Source organism: Ctenopharyngodon idella, chromosome 22 (genome assembly GCF_019924925.1).
Source record: "Ctenopharyngodon idella isolate HZGC_01 chromosome 22, HZGC01, whole genome shotgun sequence".
Taxonomy (NCBI): Eukaryota; Metazoa; Chordata; class Actinopteri; order Cypriniformes; family Xenocyprididae; genus Ctenopharyngodon; species Ctenopharyngodon idella.
In genome coordinates this window covers 10749379-10773362 of record NC_067241.1, presented here as the reverse complement: position 1 = coordinate 10773362, position 23984 = coordinate 10749379, and the positions used below count along the sequence as shown (strand labels likewise).

At 36.1% G+C, this 23984-nt stretch overlaps 4 protein-coding genes across 5 annotated transcripts; 1 reads left to right on the top strand and 3 right to left on the bottom strand.

Annotated features, from left to right (window-relative positions):
- Positions 1-749: 749 nt before the first annotated feature.
- Positions 750-8330, bottom strand: plpbp (pyridoxal phosphate binding protein). Its single transcript, XM_051879025.1, has 8 exons — positions 8085-8330; positions 7029-7136; positions 6918-6953; positions 6761-6836; positions 6448-6588; positions 4135-4277; positions 3328-3426; positions 750-1925 (listed from the first exon to the last, which is right to left on the bottom strand). The coding sequence occupies exons 1-8, from the start codon at positions 8202-8204 to the stop codon at positions 1770-1772; spliced, it is 879 nt and encodes a 292-aa protein (XP_051734985.1). The 5' UTR covers positions 8205-8330; the 3' UTR covers positions 750-1769.
- Positions 8331-8909: 579 nt separating this feature from the next.
- Positions 8910-11582, bottom strand: snrpg (small nuclear ribonucleoprotein polypeptide G). The gene is made up of 4 exons (XM_051879027.1): positions 11413-11582; positions 11162-11184; positions 10729-10853; positions 8910-9209 (listed from the first exon to the last, which is right to left on the bottom strand). Exons 1-4 carry the CDS (start codon positions 11442-11444, stop codon positions 9159-9161), a joined length of 231 nt encoding a protein of 76 aa, XP_051734987.1. The 5' UTR covers positions 11445-11582; the 3' UTR covers positions 8910-9158.
- A 153-nt stretch (positions 11583-11735) lies between these two features.
- Positions 11736-16848, bottom strand: si:ch211-148l7.4 (uncharacterized protein LOC563603 homolog). Of its 2 annotated transcripts, XM_051879023.1 has the most exons (3): positions 16371-16848; positions 14245-15521; positions 11736-12279 (listed from the first exon to the last, which is right to left on the bottom strand). In XM_051879023.1, the coding sequence occupies exons 1-3, from the start codon at positions 16424-16426 to the stop codon at positions 12245-12247; spliced, it is 1368 nt and encodes a 455-aa protein (XP_051734983.1). In that variant the 5' UTR covers positions 16427-16848; the 3' UTR covers positions 11736-12244. The 2 variants fall into 2 exon arrangements, with proteins under 2 accessions (XP_051734983.1, XP_051734982.1); XM_051879022.1 differs by having other exon boundaries at positions 11736-15521; positions 16371-16840.
- A 256-nt stretch (positions 16849-17104) lies between these two features.
- On the top strand, positions 17105-23116 carry coq10a (coenzyme Q10A). The gene is made up of 5 exons (XM_051879026.1): positions 17105-17714; positions 18402-18548; positions 20044-20236; positions 20326-20427; positions 21438-23116. Exons 1-5 carry the CDS (start codon positions 17575-17577, stop codon positions 21603-21605), a joined length of 750 nt encoding a protein of 249 aa, XP_051734986.1. The 5' UTR covers positions 17105-17574; the 3' UTR covers positions 21606-23116.
- Positions 23117-23984: the final 868 nt, after the last annotated feature.

Genomic DNA, 23984 nt, shown 5'->3' with positions numbered 1-23984 from the left:
TCACATGAACTGTTTCAAATATGTTTTAGTACCTTTATGGACCTTGAGAGTTTGAATGGCTTTGCTTTCAATGGAGGCCTCACTGAGCCATCGGATTTCATCAACAATATCTTAATTTGTGTTCCGAAGATGAAACGAAGGTGTAGAACGACATGAGGGTGAGTAATAAATGACATTGTTTTCATTTTTGGGTGAACTAACCCTTTAACTAAATTAATATTTTTATTAAGCAAGGATGCATTAATTTGATCAAACATGACAGTAAATACATTTATAATGTTACAAAAGATTTCTGTTTCAAATAAATTATGTTCATTTGAATTTAATTCATCAAAGAATCTCAACCATATTTTTAAACCATGGTTTGTACAAAAATGATTAAGTAGCACAACTGTTTTCAACATGGATAAGAATAAAAAATGTTTCTTAAGCACCAAATCATCACATTAGAATGATTTCTGAAGGATCATGTGACAATAAAGACTGGAGTAATGATGCTGAGGAATCAGCTTTGCATCGCAGGAATAAACTGCATTGTATAATATATTAAAACGAAAATGGTTATTATAAAGTGTAATAATATTTCACAATATTACAGTCTTTACTGTATTTTTGATCAAATAAATGCAGCCTTGGTGAGTGACTTTTCAAAAACATTTTAAAAAAATCTTAATTTTTACACTATACACAGACAGACAATAGATAAAAGAAAAAAATACTAAAGTTATCTATATATGCCATACAAACCATTTCATTTTCTCTTATTTTATTGCTCAACTCACCTTAATCAATTAAATATCTATGTACAACTATCTATTGACAAGATACACAATGTTATTTGTCACACTGATTAGAAAAAAAGGATGTTATAATTTCAGTTTTGGTTTTTCACAACTGACCACAAACAGTAAACCCATTAGTTCGACAACACTATATTAATCCAAAATTTAAAAACAAAAATATGATGTGATTGCCTCTAAACAAGCATGTAAGAATCAGAACAATCTCTCTCTTGCATAGTAAATGGCCTCAGGCCCTCAACGTCTTCAATACTCCATAAAACAGTTCGTCTCTGCACTGATCTCATTGCACATTTCTATGTTCTGTACTGAAACCAATGTGGCTGTTGATCAGTGCTAAATTCAACACCAGTGTTTAGGGTGACATGAATCACTACATGAACTATATGACAACACCACACACACACACACACACACACACACACAGCAGTCCCGACACAACTCATTGACACAGCAGAAGTGGATACAGAAGCAATACCATAAATGTGCAATTCATGTCATTTACATTTATGATTTCGAACAAAACAGTACACAGACACACTATAAAATATACCTACACACTTCTAGGAACAAAAATACATCCTATTAGATGTTAAAATGAGTTACAACTGATAACATCTAATCTAACTGAAATGACAGAAATAATACTTAACACATCTACGATTGGCACAACAAAACTGAGCATGTGCTGACCCTGTATCTGCTAAAAAATAATCACAAAATCAAGGCTAAGTGTTTGACAAAGGGGTGGAGGACACTTCTGGAGATCTTTTGATAATAAAAACACCTTCAGGAAGTAAATTTAGTATTCCAGTTCCAAATTACACTTCTTTCGCCACAGAAGACCAGGTCAGCAGCATTAGTTAAGACATTAAAGGCCCTTGACTGGTGAATGGTGAGCCCAGTCATTGGGAAAAAGCCCAAGAGGTCCCACATTTAGTTCAGTAACCTTTTTTTCCCCCTCATCATTCATTTCTCTGTGACGGTAAGCCGGTCCATTTTCCTGGCTGCTTCCTCACATACGACCATTGGCTTTTTCTCTGGACTGGGGCTCGGGGTGTTGGGGTATTCTCTGGTGCCGAAAATAGTGCTGCCGACACGTATGTTGGTGGAGCCAACCTCGATCTAGAAACATTTCAAATGGATAATGAATTGGTCAAAAGCAACTTTGCAGTAAAGTAAAGTACCCCATTATGCTATTTTAAAGGTTCATAATTTTGTTTTGGTAGTCTCTTACAGTAAGTTTATATCCATCCAAGGTCAAAAAACACTTGAATGTTTTCATAATACACATTGCACATCACCTCATTTCTCACAGTATCTGAAACAGTTCAATAAAATCTGGTCTCTTTAAACCAGAGTTCTTCAACCCTGCTCCAGAAGACCCACAGCCCTGCAAAGTTTATATCCAACCTGCTTCAGCTTTTGATTTTCAAAAATCAAAGCTTGATTCGCTGGTTCAGGTGTGTTTGATTAGGGTTGAAGATAAACTTTTCAGGACAGTGGTGCTGTGTTCAAAATCGCCCCCCTATACCCTCATTCACTATTCCCTACATTACCCCTCTAATATAGTCCACTTGAAAGAGTAAATGAAAACGAGTGAGTGAATTCAGACACTGAGTGAGCCGGAAGGGCTGCCGCTTTTACATAGTTTGTGCAATAATAAAACACAATCTGATAAGTAGCAAATTTAATGTATTATTATTTTATGGCGAGATTTTGCATCACTTCTGGCCGTAGCTATATCCCTTCTAGCCACAACCATTGTACACTCGTTATTGCGGTGCATTGTGGGATTGAATGAGTGCACTCGATATCATCCACTATGGTTTCGGACACCACCACAAATGGCTGTCCCCTCAAATAGTGCCCTATTTAAGGGTATAGGGTGCAATTTCAGACACAGGGTTGAAGACATCTGTTCTATACCCCTCCTTTCCAAGAGCCTACTCTGCTCTGATTGGTCAGATGGGCCAGTCTGTTGTGATTGACCTACTGCTTACAGCACGTGTCGGAAGCGAAATGTCCATTACCATATCTAAATTTCAGCTCCGGATCTTCCTCAGTACTTGATACGAACAGTAAAGATGGCGTCAGTTTTACCATATCAATTTGAGTGCGAGCCCTCATCCTTTGGAAGTGCATGCAAAGTGGATTTGCAGCGCTGAAAACAGCATCTTCTCAACATGTCGACAATATGAACCAAACTCTTCCAGCCTCATCTACAACTGCAGTGTTTAAGGGCGGGTCAAAGTTGATGTTCGCGGGCAGCCAATGAAGACCATAGGCGGGGCTGGCATTATGCGAATTTATTACAAACCTATGTAATTTTGAGTGTAATTTCAGGCAGTTAAAATCGGTTCTTTCTTTTGGGAGACAGTAACTCCATTTGTCATGCACTTTGATCTTTGAAACTTTGCTATATTACACACTACACGAAAGGTAATATCTGAAAAAGCATAATAGGGCACTTTAACATTGATAACACATACAACTGAAGAGTATTTTGACAGAAAGCAACACCTACCGCATGTTCAAAGTCATTAGACATGCCCATACTGAGTTCAATCTGCTCTGCTGGGATCTTCAGACTCTCACAAACTTCATCACGATGTTTCAACAGCATCTACATACAACATACACATTCATTTACATTTTGCATACTATGTTGTAACATTCTTTTAGCATGTTGATAGTTTGTTTCATAATCAAGGTGCAAGTTGATTTTGCTGATAAACTTATTACGCCACAATTTTTTTGGAAAGAAATTAATACTTCCATTCTGGGACAGTAAAAATGTCTATTTCAAATAAATGCTGTTCTTTTGAGCTTTCTATTCATCAAAGAAATCATGTTTTCAGCATTGATGATAATAAAAAAATATTTTTTAAAGCAGCAAATCAGCATATTAGAATGATTTCTGAAGGATCATGGGACACTGAAGACTGGAGTAATGATGTTGAAAATTCAGCTTTGCATCATAGGAATGAATTACATTTTAAAATACATTAAAATAAAAATCAGATATTTTAAATTGGAATAATATTTCACTTTTTTTTTTACTGTATTTTTAATCAAATAATGGCAGCCTTGGTGAGCATAAGAGACTTTTGAATGGTACACTCTTAAGAATAAAGCTTCCAAAGGTGTTTTTTGCAGCAATGCCATAAAAGAACCGATTTTTCAGATTCTATAGATGATAAAGTTTCTTAATGGAGCCAATAATTCCAATAAAGAACCTTTGATTTTAAGAGTGTAGTGTATGTTTAAGAGTAAATATATGAGAAGTTTCAAGAATGCAAGGCCAGCTGGTGACCCAGCTGATCTGACGCACCTGGAAGTCGGGGTTGGGGCCTTCACTAAGGTCATAACCGTAACGGCCGATCGTCATGAGCCCGGCGAAGTCAAGAGCAGAACACTGAGATACGACATGTTTTACCATGTTTACAGTCTCATCAGGTGGCAGGCCATGTTTACCTGATGAAACAATTCCAAGAGAGATGATCATGCTGAGGTTTCAAGAAAACAGTTATCCGATACACGGAGAAAAGCTTGCATAATGCTAAAGTGTTTTTGTAAGACAAGTGCCCACTGTGACACTGCAACCATCATCCTGTCCAAAAAAGCTGTTAAAACAACATCTGAACCTTTGATATGGGCTTTTTTTGACAACACTGCATAACAAATCTGAATCCCACTATGATGCTCCCAACTGTGAATCTCAACATTTTACAAACAAAGAATATCTAATGAAATACAAAGCATCTCAAGCGACTTCATGACATATAAACATTCATGGACATTTCACAATAATTCCATTTACTAGTGTCCCAATAAAGTGCAACAGTGCCCACCCATTTTTTCAGCTGTGTTGGTTCCAGAATTATTTTTTCCATTCATTTCTTCCATAGGTATTTAAACAAAGTCTTCATTAAAGCGTGTAAACCAAGCCAAACAGCTATGAGGTGAATCATAACATTACAAACTTTGGTTTGAAGCATAAAAAAAGTATTTGAAAATCTGACAAAAATACAAAGGAACAAGACTGTGTACTTGGCACTGTCTTCTCTAGCACATTAGAAACTGTTGCACCCATTAGATTAAAAAAAAAGGTAAGAGAGAAAAGTACTGCACCATGGTACAACAAACAGTATTACTCGCGGTCTCAAGAGAGAAACCCGTAACCTAGAGCACAAATGGATACAAACTCGTTTAGAGTGATTTAGAATCACGTGGAAAGACAATATGTCCCGCTATAAAAAGGCTCTAAAGCAGCCAGGGCTGACCATCTCTGCGAACTCATAGAAAATAACCAAATTCGTTTTTATTTAGTACACTGGCTAGATTAACAAATAAACAGACATCACCTGAACTGAATATTCCATCACAGTTTGGTAGTAATGACTTTATGAATTTCTTCACTGAGAAAATCAAAAGCATCAGAAATCAAATTGTAAATGTACAAACTTTGACAGCATTTTATGAATCATCCTCAATTATCGCCCCTCAAAAACAATTGCAGTGCTTTACAACTATAGGACAGGAAGAGCTAAATAAACATATCATTGTGTCTAAACCAACAACATGTTTATTAGATCCAATAAACCACTAAACTTCTGAAAGAGCTGTTACCTATTACAGAAGAGCTTCTTCTCAATATTAACTTGTCTCTATCTCTGGGTCATGTCCCAAGACCCTTCAAGCTGGCAGTTATTAAGCCTATCATTAAGAAACCACAACTAGATCTAAATTAACTGGCAAATTATAGACCCATTTCAAATCTTCCATTTATGTCTAAAATACTAGAAAAAGTTGTGTCTGCTCAATTGTGCTCCTTCCAGCAAAAAAAAAAAAAAGATATCTATGAAAAATTTTAGTCAGGATTTACACCCATCATAGCACAGAAACTGCACTCATTAAAATTACACATGACTTCTGACCATGGCTGCATCTCAGTACTAGTTTTTCTTGATCTTAGTGCTGCATTTGTCACTATAGATCATGACATACTCTTAGATCAACTACAAAATTACACTGGTATTCAGGGACAGATCGTACCTAATCAGACCATTACCATTTGGTGTATTTAAACTTACCATTAATAAATTATGGAGTGCCGCAAGGATCTTTTTTAGGCCCTCTGCTATTTTCAATATGCATGCTACCCCTTGGTAATTTCATAACAAAACATGGAATTAGTTTCCACTGTTATTCCAATGATACTCAATTATATATTTCATTACGACCAGATGAAATCTCTAAATCCAAGTTAACAGAGCTCACAGTGGGTCTGTCTTTAAAGGTTTATAAGTTATTGTTGAAAATGAATTTCCCTATGAAGAAAATGAAGTTTTACTTCCAGAACTGGACTTGCACTCTAGAAGGCTTTTGTAACCATTGTTTATTTTAATAATGAACACGAAAGAAAGTTGCTTGAGTGACATTTTAAGAAAAATGAAAAATGGCTTGAGCAATAATGGAAAATGAAAATGTATAAGATTTGACACTCAAAACCGCAAAAACATCTTGATTAAATCTTTATAAATTAGCAAAATACTGTATGCAGATTTCTATAATAGAGTTTTTAAAAAAAATCCAAACTGATGTTAATTGGAAATAAACAATTATTTGGGCGCAGAACACTCACTTTCCTCTCCACTGGTGTTGATCTGAACCATAATCTTTAACCTCTGCGTGTTGGCAGCTCTCATTTTTTGCCACGAGCTGTTGACTTTTTCAGCCAGTTTCACAGAGTCGATCGTCTCTACCATATACAGGTTTGGGACACCTGTGATTGAATTCATGAAACGTGGGTTACATCAGAATCAAAAACAATTATCCTCTATAAATGTCTGACATCACTATTCAATTACAGTAAATGTAGGCTGTAAACGATACTAGCATTTTAAGTCAAACTAAATGCATATCGAAATTGACTTAAGTAGAGTTGCTTTGCTCACCCAGGAGTTTGTTGACGTTATTCTTTTGCAGATGACCGATGAAATGCCATTTTATTTCAGGACATGACAACACAACCTACAAAGAAATTTTAGGCAGATCAAGACATATGATCAAAAACAACTAAACAAATACATTAAAATTTGCCTGACTTCATACCTGGGGATGGGAAGCTTTCTCAACAAGTTCATTTACCTGCAGAAAAGAGGATATTTCATATGAAAAATTAGGCAAATGCAGACTTGCATGCATACTTAATTATTTACTCACATAATTCTCTCCAAAGTTTCGTTGTCCATGTTTGTAAGCCTCCACCACCATCTCCGGAGGTTTAGTCTTACTAACTGCAACTAGCCGAGGGGCTATACATGGTAACGTCTGAAATAGAAAAGTGAAATACTGTCACTTGTTTATAAGAGTGATGTAGTGCAGTGTTGGAAATAACGTTTTTATTAAGGGACAATATTTGCCCCACTAGAATTTATTTTTTGGTGTATTTTTTTGCTTTAACCATATAAAAGCAAAGTATGCGGTCCATTTATGTCAAATGCTTCAAATTAACAAGTGATTTGAAATAATTTTACAATCGGAACAATAAATGTTCTGCTAAAATTGGATTTTAAATAATTATCCGGTCCCTAGGGAATACAGCTCTCTAATGTATAATATCTCATACAACCCCATAATTAGATAGGCCTATAGCATAATATATACGTTAAAAAAAAAAAAAAAAAAAACAGATTTTGATTGAATATGGTATGAGCATTATAATAATACAATAAATCTACAACTTTCACAACTGTTCTTCATCATACTGACATACTATTTTAACCATCAATCACCATCCAATTTAAAATCTGCAATTTGCTCCTTGTGTATACAGTGCCATTTTTAATTTAAGGACGTAATGTAATGTTATGCTATTTAAAGTGCATGTAATTGACGCGTGTCATGCAGATTTCACTTGCTGGAGCGTGACTGCTTAGAATCAGATATTTTATGCATTCATTCTCTCTCTCTCACTCATAAAATGTCCTTCTCCTTGGGAAGAAGTTAAACGCTATTCTAATTTTAAACTGTCATTCTGAACACTCTGCAATACATTTACATATAATGGCTATATAATTAATTAATTATTCCCTATATAATTAGCTGTCAATCATTCCTCGTTACTATATGGAGCTCGTGTGTGTGTAAAGGTTGAACAGATTACATAACCCTTCCATAACAACACGATGAGCCCGCGTGGATAGTATGTTTTTTATGGTATTTCAAAAGGATATTGTTGTTTCATGTCTTGCTCAAAAGAAACCAATGAAAACTGACCTTCGGGCGACGGGAAACCGCTTGATTCACCCGGTCCACCACCGCCTGCAATTTCTTCCCAACCTCCTCCGACATCACTACTCTCCTCATAGCCTCAGTGCGCGAACATACATCAGCCATGTGACGTCACTGACTAATCCGGTCAACTTTCTTACAAAATAAAAGTCCTGCTTCATTTAAAGATTCAATATTTAACGGCATCTTACGGAGGCTTTATAAATAATTAACGTCAAAGGTCTGAAAAGTAAAGTATTGTGACAGCATAAAAAAATTAGAGAAACTGCCTTCACGTGTCGTCGGAAATTTCCTACTTCCCACTTCTGAAGTCGTGATTACGAGTTTATCGCATTCAAATTTTGACTTGAGAGGGCGTTCATGTCCAATTTTTTAAATGAGGAAACTAGTATTTACGATGATTCCGAGAGCACGTGAATCATATGCAAAGCAGCTATTTTTTGAAAATATTTTTTCTAATTTATTAGACTGTATAATATATTTTATACAGCATTTATTTTCTTGAACTAGGACAAGAACTATTTTTTTTTATTATTATAAATCTGTGATTTGCTTATTTCTATCCTGTCTATAATGGTCAACAGAAAAACACATCTATAGCTAAATTAGACAAAGGAATCATTTAAACTCATTTTTCACAGCAAGTTCTCAGTTTAACAAATGTTTATATAAAACACCATTTTAACTCTTAAGTCAAAATTACAGAATGGCTTCAAAAGCATAGTTACTGAGATGGTGAAAAAAAGTTGACTGTTGAATAATACACCAATCAAATATGAATAAAAAAAAAAAAAAAAAAAAAAAAGATAATCACATTGTAGTCCATTTATTCACAAAAATGTTTTATGAATTGTGTACACAAATTTTTACAGGCATAAGAAAATACATAAAAAAAAAAAGTTTATATAAAACAGAACATTTTAATCAAGGATTTCTGCATTAGTATTTAGCCTTTGTTGTAAACAGACATGAGAAACCCATTTTGATATTAGCTTGGCTGGATGCAAAAAAGAAAAAAAAAATAATTCAGAAAAGCAGGAAAAAAGCTGGGCATGTTCCTCATACTCGTTCAAGAGCCTCCAACATGATTATGCTGTTTCCTCTGATTACCTAAAGAGACACCAAAACAGAAAACAGGTTCATCACTGCACAGATAAGAACACATTACAATTACATTCCCTTAAGCTGAAGCTACTGTAAGGAAGAAATCTGAAATTCATGTGCACTATATTCATTATCCATGATGATGTAAATATAACAACAGGACTAATACCTGAACATTAGAGCAGTGGAAAATAACTTTTTACGATGCACCGTGATGCTGATGTGAACAATTTTGCATTGATGCATAAAAACAAAAGAAAAGTTTTTTTTTAATGTAATTAAATAGGCCTATCATACATATTAATGTCCTGTTTTATTGTAAATAAAGTAGGGATGCACGATATATCGGCCACCATATCGGTATCGGTCGATATATGCTCATTTTTAATGTTATCATTTTCGGCCCCATAAGAAAAGTTGGCCGATATATTAAAGCCGATAAATAATGGATTATTTCCTCCAGCTGAGACACTTCAGATGCACACTGTCTGCCATTATGGTTTTGAATTGCTTGAAATATGATTGAAATCACTTCAAAAAAGGAAAATACAGTGAAGTACAATGTACAGCACAAGTCTGTCATATAGGCTACATAATATTATAATGAGAACATTATAATTGTGTGCTTGGGACATGGCTTTTAATGGTGAGACTTTTGTTTTTGTAACCAGGCTCTCAAAAATTACAAAATTTAGATTTATCAGCCAATATATCGGTTATCAGCTTTCAAATATAAAGAATTATCGGTTAAAATTTTCATATCGGTGCATCCCTAAAATAAAGTACTCTTATTATATATTAATAAAAAAGTTGCTATGTTCTTCGGAAGCAAAGCACTTGCATCTGATGTTCGCAGATCATGTACCTAACTTTTCATTTTTGGGTGAACTATCCCTTTAACATATGCACTGGTTGCACATCAATGAAAACAACAATAGCACTCATGTTTATTAAGGGAAAAGTGGTTATTTTTTCCATTTTTCTGATCTAGTTCGTCCACACAAAGATGCCTCTCTCTTCAGTGGCGTATTGCGCTTGAACAGTTAGATACACACAATTATTTAAAAATATGTCTTTGCGAGTATTCATGTAAACATAGTTATGTCTTAAGCAAACATAAACTGTGAATTAGGTCTTAATATAATAAACCTGCTGCTATTAATGTTAATCAAGCAAAAAAGAAAAGAGGGAATCACTCACTGCTCTTAACTGAATAACTTTTGTAGCTTTAATAATAAATCAATTTATACTTAATACACTAAAGACTATGCAGTGACTATTTTTAATAAAGATAAAAGAACCATATAGTGATTCTTAATATATTAATTATTAATAAAAGAATTGGAGGAAAAAATGCATCGTGATGCACAGAAAACCGTTTTATAATCAGATCATTACCCTTTAAATCATAATCAAATCGTAAAGGCAAGTGAATATTCACACCTACTAAACATGGTGTATTTCTATAGGATACTTCTGTCAGTTATTGTGAGTTATGTAATAGATTATGGTATGGAGTACTGACCACCATCCCAATGGTGTTCATCTGTCCTCCTGGAGCCATTTCTATAGTGTCATCAACGACCAGATTCATGAAGGGATCAAATCCACGCAAGATGCCCTGAACATGACGACCACCGTTGAGCTTCACTGAAAGTGTACACAAAAAACATCATCTTCACAAAAGAAACGCACATTTGGATAAAAACCATTAGACAGTGATTAAAAACAAAACAGATATTGTGTAGTTTAATACATGCAGTAGAACATCCTTTAGATAAGTGCATTATCCACTTTTATTTTTTTGCACATACGTAGTAACAGGGTCACAATACAAATAATGTTAAAATATAACACTGTTAGTATTAAAAATTATAGAGACTTCCAGATACACGTCATCCTTGTATTTTAGAGAACTTTCTGGATATTTTGTGAGGGAAAAAACGCATTATACTCACGTGAAAGCTTCTTGTCCATAAATCTTAAAGGCAAGAACAAAAAAAGCATTTTATTTTAAAACCATAATACAAACCAGAGCCAATACACTACAGATACGGTACACTATATCAGTGCAATAAATGAGAATAATGTTAGTTGCGAAATAACTCTAGACAAACCGGCTAAAGCAGTAGATTAACGCAATGCTGTAGTGTACCGCAAATTCTAAGGCATTTAAGATTCCATTCAACCAAAGGGTTGAAATACTTACTTTTTCAGCTCAGGTGGATGTGCTTTGCTCATGTTTATTTAGTTAGATCTAACACTTTTGTGAAACAAAAACGTTTGAAACACGTTTCAAACAACGGGAAGAAAGATGCCTGAAGTGCAGGAAGTGGCGTTCGAGGTCGCGGGATTTTCTGTATTGGTAGGTCACCGTGTGCAATGTCGCCCCCTACTGTAGCGGAGGACGAACTTCAATAACATTGCGACATGGTGTTCAGGAAAAGATTCTACAGCAAATTTTAATGTCGTGTTTGTGCTATTTATGTAATTTTTAAAGGCGACAAAATAACAACAACAACCACTACCAAACATTTTTTAACGATTTATTCAAAAACTATTTCAATGTGATAAGTGACGAGGTAAATTTTCTCGTTTTTCAAACGAAAAGAAATCATCACACATCTTGGGACAAAGCAGGTAATACTGGAGGTAGCTGCTAGTAAACACACCCAGAGATTAGATTAATGCAATTTCAAAATGCCTCCAGTCTATGTTCATAATAGAAGATTTGAAAAAAAAATATATATATATATATTTGCACTCCTCATGTACAACGTGAGCCATAAAGTGGACTCTTTACAGTGTTTAAAGAAAAGAAACAAAATGATCAGTGCAAAAAAAGCTGGGAAAAAAAAAAAAAAAAAATCACTGCTGCCCATTTGGTGTCAGAAAAACAAAATGTTAGAAGTGTTACATAAAACAGAAACTAATGAAGATTAATAAAGGTTAACAACCACTGATAAAGAAATTAAACAAAAATGCAGTAAAATTTACTTTTTTTTTTCTTTGCAAGATTCACCTGAGACAGATCTGAGGTCTCATTTCTGCACATCAATCATTCTCCTGTATATATCTAGAAAGAAAGTAATGAAGTTATACTTGCAACATTTGGTATGATAGCATAAAATATAATGTATATAAAACATGCTAATATCCGTTATGCTTCTACAACTTAACATGTTAGATTTTATGCACTATGTTTAGCAGCAAACCTATGACTTTGAAATACAAATTCTCATACTGTGATATTTTGACTATAATATGTTATAAGAATAAAGCTTATTTTGTTTCCTTTATAAAATACAAACAGAAATTTCACAATGCTTGAGTAGAATGTAATATAATAAAACAGGCTGCAAAAGTTCAGTAGCCAAATCTCACAGATCCAAAGATATTATGTCCCCCAACTTGACAGACGAGCACATTAATTTTAGCTGGTTTTGTTTCAGCAAAGGCACTGGCCATTTAGAAAACAGAAGTGATGTATCTGTATGTGTATAAAAAAAAATAAATAAAAAAAAATCAAATCACCTTATTCTCACAGTAATATAATAGATATATGTCTAGGTCTGTGTGAAAGTATGGAAAAACATCCTAGAGCAGAACTACGCTGTAAGTAGAAGTGGTTTTATTTGAGTACCCGTATCTGACAAAATAATATTGGCTTGCCATTACTATCGAAGGCCTCTATTATTTGTCAGGCAGTTTGGCTCAGTGTAGTAGGAGCGAGTTATCCTGTTTACACCATACAACATTATACCTCATGAACCACAGAAATCAAAATCTGTACAATACTGAAAACATTAAGACAGTTTACCCAAATCAAAAATGCCTGATGAATGTAATTCCTGATATTCTAAAGCATCTGCAGAAGAATTTCCCTGCCCTTAAAGAGACAGTACACCCAAAAATGAAATTTTGTCATCATTTACTCAACCACATGTCGTTCCAAACATATTTTGAAGTAGAGTTGTCAAAAGTACCAAATTCGGTACCTAGTCGGTACTGAAATTTTAAAAATGTGACACTTTGAGCGTTGTTGAGTGGATTCATAAACACCTCTGATTGGAAATTGTGTTCTCGTGCTCAACATATATGTCTGTGATTGGCTACAATGATCAACGCTTCAAAAACATGTTGTAAATAGACATCAATAACGCTCATCATCAAGCGCTTACACAGATACACACGGGAGCGTTTGAAAGCAGCCGTCTATCAGCTGCCTGCTTTCAAATGCTCCCGCTTTCAAAACGCTTTTAAATTCAAACGCTCCCGTGCGTTGATCATTGTAGCCAATCACAGACATATCTGTTGAGCGAGTGAACACAATGGCCAATCAGAAGTGTTTACGAATCTGCTCAACAGCGCTCAAAGCGTCACATTTTTAAAATTTCAGTACCGATTGGTACCGAAGTCGATATTTTTGACAACTCTATTTTGAAGAATGTTGGTAAATAAACGGTTTCAGTTCCCACTGACTTTTACTGTATACACAAAAAACAATGGAAGTCAGTGGGAACTGAAACGGTTTGGTTATTAACATTCGTCAAAATATCTTCTTTGTGTTGAGCAGAAAAAAGAAATGCATACAGGTTTAAAACAACATGAGGGTGAGTAAATGGTGACAGAATTTTCATCTTTAGGTCGGCAATCCCTTTAAAGGATCAGTTCACCCAAGAATTAAAATTTTGGAATTATATTTATTCACCGTCATGTCATAAAAACCCATATGCTTTTAGCTTTTTCTTTGAAATGCACCAATAGTTTTTGGAGGACTTTAATGGTGCTTTTTGTCTAAATATATGCAATGGCTCTTTAAGAATTTTTTTTAATGTTCTGTGAGAAAAAAAATGAGGGTGAGAAAATAATTGAGTGAAATTCTTTCAGTCATCACTGAATTCATCTTCATTCTCACGTATGAGATGTTTCTGGCAGTGCTCTATAAAAGTGTTCAGGGCTACGAAGGCCTCGGCACATGGCACACAGTGATAGACTTTCTTTTCACAATCTTCTGGAATCTCAGAGAGGGGAATCCCACCTGAACACACACTACAACACCTGCACGTGTCGACCGGTTGATGAATTTCTTTAGGCACTTCCTCGTGGACTTCCTCATGCACACGCAGAGCAGCTTTGGAGCTAAAGACCTGTTCGCATGACGTACAAGGAAACTCGGTATCCTCGTCTTCATCGCTGTCATCCTGCTTATTCCTTTCCGCTTCATCCTCTTGCTTCGTTTCCGTCAAAGCAGGTAGATTTTTCCTCGGTCTACCTCTCTTTGGTCTATTTTCTTGGGAAGGACTGAGCTTCTTAGCTGCCTTTGGGTGGAACCCATCTGCGTCAGCACTAGCTGATTTGGCACTTAATTTGAGGTGGGTCTGATGGTGAGTGGTGTAGTGTTTGAAATGCGCCCAGCGCGTCAGATGGTGCAGGAACTCTTTTCCGCAGTGGAGGCATGGATACGTCTCACCTTTCCGCCTTTGCCTGGTAGCTTTCACAGAGTTCCTCTGCAGTTTCCTCACCTTTGTTTCGCGCCGGTGTTCCTCTTTCCTGTGCCGGTGGAGCAGTGATGTCTTAGGAAATGATTTGTCACAGGAACGGCATGGAAACGACGTACTTGAGAGGAGAACTTTCTTCTCCTTCGTGCTGCTTTCCATATGTGTGTGGGAAAAGCGCATGTGGCAGGAAAGTCCAGCAGTAGAACGGAATGTTCTGGAACACAAAGTGCATGAAGGGAGAGACGCGCTGGCGCTTGGGTGAGATGGCGGCAATGAGGCGTATGAAGGTGAAGGAGGTTTGAGAGTCTTTGCGGGCTGACAGCCTCCAGCCTGCTGGTGGTACAGCAGCTCTTGCTTATGGCTGAAAGCTTGTCCGCATGGGGCGCACGCATAGGGGCTGTTGTCTGGATAGAAGGGATCTTCTGGGCGACGTGGGCCTGAAGGTTCGATCCCGCAGGAAGGGCACGAAGAACTCATTGCGGGTTTCCCTCTGCATGTCTGGCACATAGATGTGACGCCAGGGCACTTGTGTAGCTGCAAACTAGAGAGCAAAGCAAACTTTTGGCCACAGCGTTGACAGCAATGGAGCTTTTGTAGGACTTGCTCTCTTTCCTGCTGATGCACAAGGGCATTCAGTTCGGAGAATTCTTGGACGCAGTCTTTGCGGATGGAGGAAGACGTCTGTGGTTTTGGTTTGTACTCAATGCAAGTGATGAATTGAGCCAATTTGGATAAGGTGTCTGACATGGGTCTAGGCCTAGTGGATATCTGGTCACTTTTTGCTCCATTCCAGTTGCAATGTATGGAATCCATATTGCTATATGAAAATACAAAAATATAAAGTGAATTAATGGCATTCAGTTTCATTTAATTTCCAATTCAATTGTTTTTCTATGAAGTCTCTTATGCTCACCAAAGCTGTATATATTTGATCAAAAATACAGTAAAAATCATAATATTGTGAAATATTATCACAATTTAGTATTAATATTATCATTGTTTAGTGATACGCTATCATTCAAAAGTTTGAAGATTAAAAAAAAGCAAGGACGTAATATAGATATTTATAATGTGACGTAAGATTTCTATTTCAAATAAATTCTGTTCAATTAACTTTCTATTCATCAGAAAACCCTAAAAAAAATCTATCACGGTTTTCACAAAAATATCAAGTAGAAAAGTCCATATTCAACAGTGATAACTATAAGAACTATTATTAATAATTAAGCACCAGTAATGCTGCCTTCACGTGCTATCGGAAATTTGATAATTCCCACTTCTGAAGTCGTGATTACGAGCATTCATGTTTCGAAATGGGAGGGCGTTCATGTGCAATTTTTACCTAGGAAACTCGTATTCACGATCATTCTGAGAGCACCTGAAGGCAGCATAACTGAGGAATGGTTTCTGAAGGATCATGTGACACTTAAGACTGGAGTAATGGTTGCTGGAATAAATTAGTATATAAGTTTTTAAATTGCAATGCAAGAACAGGTTTACATAATTGACTAGGATAAAAAAAAAAAAAAAACTAATTAAACAAATGGATATGCTTGGCTATATAATGAAGACACCTAGATAAACAATAAACATGGAGCATTATAACAACACTGGCACAGGAAGAGTTTACTAGCTGTCTTGCTACGCTGCTGACATACAAACTCACCCACTCGAGGACTTTGTATCATTTAAAATGTGTTTCTCGCCCCTCAATGTGGACATTACAGCAGATGTTTTTAAAGTTCATGAACGCAGAATACGCGGAAATTTGAGGTTCGACGCAAACGGACTTTCACTTCAACACCCATGCGCTTCTACGAAACTAGTTCAGGCAGTTTTAAAAACTACAACACCCATCATCCCATATGTATGCGTTTCACATGCGCTACTACATGCACTGTTATGCACATTTATGACACTGAGGCAGATTTATTATCATTAAATTAAATATGAACCAAGAAATAACTTTCTTATAACAAATTAGAAATGGCTTACACGTTTAATTATAAATTATTCTAAGTGCATTTATCAAGTGCTCAACAGTGTTGTTATTGTTACCTTAAAATTATAAAATCGTTTTTGTTATTTGAAATAAAGCTGAAATAAAATAAAATATAAGTATTAGATAAAAAAAATCCTTAACTACTAAAACTGAAATAAATAAAGGCGCACAGCAAAATTGCTAAAAAATAAATAATATTAAAATAAAACATAAAAATACAAGCTAATTCAAAATATCAATAAATACTTTAATAGTCTATATTTATAAGTTTTTAATTAGTAACATTTCTATTTTTTTTAATGAATGTAATAAGAACTCAAGTAGTAGACTTTTATTATGAAATGTGCTCAAACCGCACAACATCGGCCCCTAGTGAGTTGGAATGAAATGACACCTTTCTTATTACGATTATTAATATCTGTTAGTTAATGTCATGGGTTTTTATCTACATATATCACTTATTAGGATGATTTAAACAAAATGCGCCAGTTTAGAATTGAAATAATATTATTTTTTGTTTTTATGTGACATTCTGTCCTCCTCCGGTCCAGTTGGCGGCAGCTGCACCTGTCCGCGCGGTGATACATCAGAACAGTGTGTCCCACACACCGGCTGCTTATGAAAGCTTCACCGGTTTAACCTCAATCGGTTTCGGAGGAATCGCAGGAGAAAGGACTATTGTTTCAGTATATTATTATCTAGAAGTCGAAATATGATACACAGCGGGCATTTGGTCACTGAAAAACAGCCGACTCGTTTATTCACATAGAGATGACAGCGCGCGTTTGTTTATTACTGTGTTAATCGTGTTATTTAAGATTAGTCGGCATAATTTTACACACATTGGATAGATCACGCTATTTTATTGATGGCCGTGTCAGGAGGCGCCCGGCGGCTCCCGATGGGTGTTCGGACGTTTAGTGAGTTTCTGGAAATAGCGACTGTCGGTCCTTGTCGCCCCAACAGCCCGTTTAAATGCAGAGAGAGAATACAGCACTGGTCCATCAGGTAAAATACCGTATTTACATTTCATCAGTCCGGTTTGAATTATGGAATATATTATATAAACATACAAATATTATATACACACCACATAAGAGGCTTTTATTGAATGATTGACGTGTCACATCGCTGAACAAAACGAGGTGGAAACCCCCCACACAAAATTACCATGGTAAAGTTTCCGCTGAAATACCCTAGTTACAATAGTTAGTTATTACCGCAGAATGTAATTATGTTGGAAATGTAAAATATAAAAAGCTTTATTTATTTTAATGGTGACCATTTTATTCCGATTTATTGCACTACTGTATGTGTGGTCTATAATATGGTTGCTATTAGATAAATGTACCATAGTTTCAATACCTCAATTATTGTTACAGAAAAATTCTGACAGATTTTTATTCTTATACTAGGCTATTTATTATGATTTTTACAGTAGTAACATGAAGTCACTATGGTATTTTGGAGGAATCTATGATTACCATGGTTGGGGGAAGCTTGGTACCGTGGGAATACTATGTTTTGTGGACATGTATCATGCTAGCTCCATGGAAATATCACGATATATGAATATACTAAGCATTTGGTTCCATAGTATAATGGTAGAACCATCGCAGGCCATTCTTGTACCATCACAGTACTGCATGCACTGTATTTAACAGAACCCTGTGTCTCATTTGTCCCCTTTTTCAGACACTTGTCCTCCTGCGGGATCCTGATGACTCGCTATCCTCGCACTCTCTGTCTCTCTGAAGTGGATTTGACTCCCACTCCTCACAGGAGATCTTTCATCAGCCTCACTAAAAAGAGAAAAGAGTATTCAGAGAGGAGAATACTAGGGTAAGTTGACATCTACCCTTCCCTAAGTAAAGCTAGGGTAGGTTAAGATAGCCCCAGTGTCTGATCCTGATCAATAACACCTTCTTTTTTATGGAGGATGATGGCAAGCTTTTGTGGCGTTAAATAATAAATTAACAGAGCTGTATTGATCTAGTGGAGGCTGGGCAGCAGTAAACATAGACCTAATGCAGTCAGGGACATAAATACAGAAAGAAAATATGACTGATCAAAATAAATATTACCAATAAAAATAAAATACAATACCAAAAATAAAATACTATAAAAAGCAATAAGTAAGTAAAAGACACATTTATAGCATTTTGTATTGTGCAAAAATAGCTGCATCTGTGTTTATTTTGTGTATTTTATTGCAGTATTATTTTTGTATTATCCTGACACAGGATTACTTCACCTTAAACATGTTTTATTTCAGTTAGTCGCCAAGGCAGCATATCTAATTTGTTTATTTTATTTATGCTTTATTTCAATTAATGAAAACGATTTTTAATCCTTTTAGTTTTAGTTAAAGGGCACCTATTATGCCCCTTTTACAAGATGTAATATAAGTCTCTGGTGTCCCCAGAATGTGTCTGTGAAGTTTCAGCTCAAAATACCCCACAGATCATTTATTATAGCTTGTCAAATTTGCCCCTATTTAGGTGTAAACAAAAAAAAAAAAAACGGCGTTTTTGTGTGTGTCCCTTTAAATGCAAATGAGCTGCTGCTCCCGCCCGCTTTCCAAAAGAGGGCGGAGCTTTAACAGCTCGCGCTTCGGTTGCTCAACAGCAACAAAGCTGGAGAATCTCACGCAGCCAAAATGAGGATTGTCAGTAACGGTGTTCAACCCTATATTGTTCAAATCGGAGTCGGACACTGATGGAGAGACTCAGGAAGAAGTTACAACTTGTAGAATGAATCTGAACATTTCTGAATGGTTAGTGGATAAATTTATGTAGTTGCTGTGAAGTTGATTCAACTCATCGAGTAGCATTTGACACCATGTTAATCTTTTGTGCAAATCCAGCGTTGTATTGACCCTCGTTTGTAAAGCAGTCCGGCGTAAAATGATGACATGGCAACAACACTCTACTAAATCAACTCTTCCTCTTCTCTAAAGCAGCCCAACATGGCCTCACCCCCTTTGTTGTGTGTCCTCGGGGGCAGGGTTTATGTAAATTTTGGGGTTAGTGATGTCACTAACCCGGGACGAAGCTTGTAGTCCCTACCAGCCATTTGTTGTAGTCCTTAAAAGGGATTTCTGTAAAAGTAAATATCTCCCTTTGCATTGAACTTTGAGCGTCTTAACTTTACAGATGTTGTTTATGCTCAAACTGCAACATTACAAACTAACTAAAGCTAAAAAAGTGAAATCATAATCAACCACCAAATTTAACAGTAACAACATTGTTTTATTGTTCGTATTTGTATTTATTTTCTATTTGAGATTCTGCTTAATTTTGAAATTGTAAAGGTTTACCTGTGTTTTGGTCTTTAGGTACTCGATGCAAGAAATGTACGATGTGGTAGCCAATGTGGATGACTACAAACACTTTGTACCATGGTGTAAAAAGTCCCAAACCATCATGAAAAGGGCCGGTCACGCCAAAGCCCAGCTGGAAGTGGGCTTCCCTCCGGTTGTTGAAAGATACACTTCTATGATAAGCCACGTCCGTCCACATCTCGTCAAAGTAAGTCATCCTGTGTGCTTTACAACACCTTCAGTGCCATCACTGAAACGAACTCATGACTAATTATATTTCACCCCATCCTATTTCAGGCGGTGTGTTCGGATGGTAAACTCTTCAATCACTTAGAGACAATATGGCGGTTTAGTCCTGGTATTCCTGGCTATCCTCGCACATGTACAGTAGACTTCTCTGTAAGTACCATTTGCATACCATTCGCTAAGCTGGTAACTGTTGTTAAGTCTGACAAGCATGCAGAACTTTCTGTAGAACCTCCTAAAATGGAGATTTCTATTTCTCATGTCGTTCCAAACCCGTAAGACCTTCGTTCATCTTCAGAACACAAATTAAGATATTTTTGTTGAAATCCGATGGCTCAGTGAGGCCTGCATAGCCAGCAATGACACTTCCTCTCTCAAGATCCATTAATGTACTAAAAACATATTTAAATCAGTTCATGTGCGTACAGTGGTTCAATATTGATATTATAAAGTGATGAGAATATTTTTGGTGTGCCAAAAAAACAAAATAACGACTTATATAGTGATGGCCGATTTCAAAACACTGCTTCATGAAGCTTCAGAGCGTTATGAATCAGCGTGTCGAATCAGCGGTTCGGAGCACCAAAGTCACGTGATTTCAGCAGTTTGGCGGTTTGACACGCGATCCAAATCATGATTCGACACGCTGATTCATACCGCTCCAAAGCTTCCTGAAGCAGTGTTTTGAAATCAGCCATCACTAAATAAGTCGTTTTCTTTTTTTTTTGGCGCACCAAAAATATTCTCGTTGCTTTATAATATTAATATTGAACCACTGTACTCACATGAACTGATTTAAATATGTTTTTAGTACATTAATGGATCTTGAGAGAGGAAATGTCATTGCTGGCTATGGAGGCCTCACTGAGCCATCGGATTTCAACAAAAATATCTTAATTTCTGTTTCGAAGATGAATGAAGGTCTTACGGGTGTGGAACGGCATGAGGGTGAGTAATTAATGACATTATTTTCATTTTTGAGTGAACTAACCCTTTTATGTTTATTTCTACATTTTCAAAGTTTTTTTAATAGTTTTAGTTAAGAATAACAAAACTAATGGATGGCAGAAGTTTATATCAAAGAGTCAGTGCTTGTTAGGAAGTAAAGCTACCATGTCTGTAATCTCTTCTTTCTCTCTCTGGATGTCATTGGCTTCCCCCAGATCTCGTTCGAGTTCCGTTCACTGCTGCATTCGCAGTTAGCAACTGTGTTTTTCGACGAGGTGGTGAAGCAGATGGTGGCCGCGTTTGAGCGGAGAGCGTGCAAAATGTACGGGCCCGAGACGAGGATACCCCGTGAGCTCATGTTTCACGAGGTCCATCAAACGTGAGGTGCATCACCACACTGGACTCGTCTACATCTGGAACTCACAAAACTCGCATGACAAATCACATCACTAGAATACGCTGGGATGGTATGATGGATACCATTTACTTTTAGACAATAATTCAGTTCATTTGAGGTATTGCACCTTAAACCTTTTTTTTGGTTGCTTTTTGACTGTGAATGAAGATTAATTGAATATTGCAGCTCTGGATGGGAAGAGTTGAGGAGCAAACACTTGGATGTTTCATTAGGGTTTCATCTCGTTTACATATTCTTTCCTGCTATGGGTTTGTTGGGGCCAAATCTGAAGAACTTGTTACTGAGACTGAAAGGAATGTTTTAGGTGAAATCTGTCGCATGCTGTTGACTACCACAAAAAATAATTCTGGTTTGTAACTGTTTTTAAAAACATACAATAAAACACACAGCACAACCATTGTTTACTTGCCCCACTGCAAATGCGCAGCATATTTTACGGTTTTAATTCAATATTATTTTCGGTGCTGATCAACAGAATGCGAAAGGCGCGGATTAACACAGAATATTCCTTTTAAAACGAGTCTTTATACAACTAGATTTGAATATAGTGAGAATTTAAAACGCTTGAATTTGAACACGCTTACAAAGACCTACTTGACTTTCACACTGCACTGAATTTATAATATTCATCTCAAGAAGTCACACTCGAAGTTTGTGACTTCGATCACAACTGTAAATATGATAAAAATAAATTATACAGTTAAGAGTGACGTCAAATATTTCTCCCACCTAAATATTTATCCTTATAGACAACAAAAAACTTTGTTTATAGAAGTAGTGTATTGTAATGAAGGTAGAATTATATTTAGCATGCTTTTGCTTTCATTGGATGCATTTATGCAAACTCAGGGCTTTGGAGAAATCCAGAGAAGTCGGCCTGTTTTTCCCTAATAGTGATCCCAGTTTGTGCCTGTTCATGTAGACTGTGCCATTTTTGTTTTGTTGCTACATTGTCTATTTAAACACTACTTTATTCATATATTGTGATTTCTCAGAAAGCTACAGTATGAGCTGGCAAAGCATCAAGCATAGCAAACTTTTCTTTTTTTGAACGGTTATTTTATGAGATTTTATTTTTAGCCATTTCAATGCCTTATCTAAGTGTTCATGGCATTTATAAATGACTTCAAATAACTTTGTAATTGTCCAGATGTTAATTGATAATTTTCCGTGCTGTACAAACACCCGTCTAACAGTCTTCCGTGGAAATAACGTCGCCATCAGTAGATTTCTAGGGTGTTATCATAAAACGACCTTGTTAAATGTCTGTTAAGTGAGAATGTTTGGTTGAACAACTGTGAATAACAACCAAAGAGATGATCCGTGCTTAATAAGAGCAAGAGCAGCACAGTTTTAGGAACAAATTCTCTCTGAAATGAATGTTATCTGTTCTGTAAACCTTAACTGTTGTCAGTGTTGTAATCTTGCACAAGCATTCTTTTAATTTGAGAATATATAAATTTATTTCAAAACATATTTTGTGTCTGTTTTACTTGAACTGCTTGAGAACAGATCTTACTCTGAAGTACAACATATTGAATTTGGATATGCATCGACCCTTTTGTTGTCTTAAGTAGTAGCACATGTAGGACAACTGACTCACCTCTGAGGAGATACATGAGTACTTGTGAAAACATAGTAGTGAACACCAGGGAACAAAGAATACAAAGTGAATCTGGCAGTGGAGGCTGAGGAAATCTGAGTAAGGTGGTGGTATCTGGGTCATGTATTTATAACAGCATTAGAGACTATAGTGGAGTTTCTTATTCATGCTGCCCTGACCTGAAGATCTTTTCCATGCCAATCTTTACAAAAAAATTCACCATTAAAACTGAACTTGAATAAACCAATCCATTAAAGAACGACCAGACTGTCGTAAATGAAAATTTTGTCATCGTTTACTCATCCTCATGTCATTCCAAACTTGTATGACTTTGTTTCTTCTAGGGAACATAAAAGATTTTAAGAAATGTACTTTATTTCGATGGTCCACTTTAGACCTTCTACTAACTATAAGTAACTTTGCAACTACATGTCAACTAACTTGATGGTGAGGAAATTTTCCCAACACCGCTATCACCGGGATGGGATGTTCCCTTTTGCACCTCGCTTTTAAATCGCTAATTCAAAATCAAAATGCACCCCGAATTGGCGCTAATTTGAAAGTAAAAGTAAAATGCTGCATGGGCATTCATAACGGTGAGGAGAATAGCAAGCGCTTTCAGTTCATTCCTATGGAAGTTAAGAATTAGGAATTAACTGAAAACGCTCCGTGCCACTAGACACGCACCGTTATGAATGCCCGTGCAGCCATTGCGCATTTTACTTTCACTTTCAAATTAGC

Bases quoted from the DNA above. Each gene is read 5' to 3' on its own strand.
- plpbp (XM_051879025.1), bottom strand. From the start codon at position 8,204: ATGGCTGATGTATGTTCGCGCACTGAGGCTATGAGGAGAGTAGTGATG. The intron at 6,954-7,028 runs GTGAGTAAATAA...TCTTTTCTGCAG, and splicing joins GAAACTTTGGAGAGAATTAT to GTAAATGAACTTGTTGAGAA. The intron at 6,837-6,917 runs GTATGAAGTCAG...ATTTCTTTGTAG, and splicing joins AGAAAGCTTCCCATCCCCAG to GTTGTGTTGTCATGTCCTGA.
- snrpg (XM_051879027.1), bottom strand. From the start codon at position 11,444: ATGAGCAAAGCACATCCACCTGAGCTGAAAAA. The intron at 11,185-11,412 runs GTAAGTATTTCA...CTTGCCTTTAAG, and splicing joins CATCCACCTGAGCTGAAAAA to ATTTATGGACAAGAAGCTTT. The intron at 10,854-11,161 runs GTGAGTATAATG...GTACACTTTCAG, and splicing joins TATGGACAAGAAGCTTTCAC to TGAAGCTCAACGGTGGTCGT.
- si:ch211-148l7.4 (XM_051879022.1), bottom strand. From the start codon at position 16,426: ATGTCCACATTGAGGGGCGAGAAACACATTTTAAATGATACAAAGTCC. The intron at 15,522-16,370 runs GTGAGTTTGTAT...ATTTTCATATAG, and splicing joins GATACAAAGTCCTCGAGTGG to CAATATGGATTCCATACATT.
- coq10a (XM_051879026.1), top strand. From the start codon at position 17,575: ATGGCCGTGTCAGGAGGCGCCCGGCGGCTCCCGATGGGTGTTCGGACG. The intron at 17,715-18,401 runs GTAAAATACCGT...CCCCTTTTTCAG, and splicing joins ATACAGCACTGGTCCATCAG to ACACTTGTCCTCCTGCGGGA. The intron at 20,237-20,325 runs GTAAGTCATCCT...ATCCTATTTCAG, and splicing joins TCCGTCCACATCTCGTCAAA to GCGGTGTGTTCGGATGGTAA.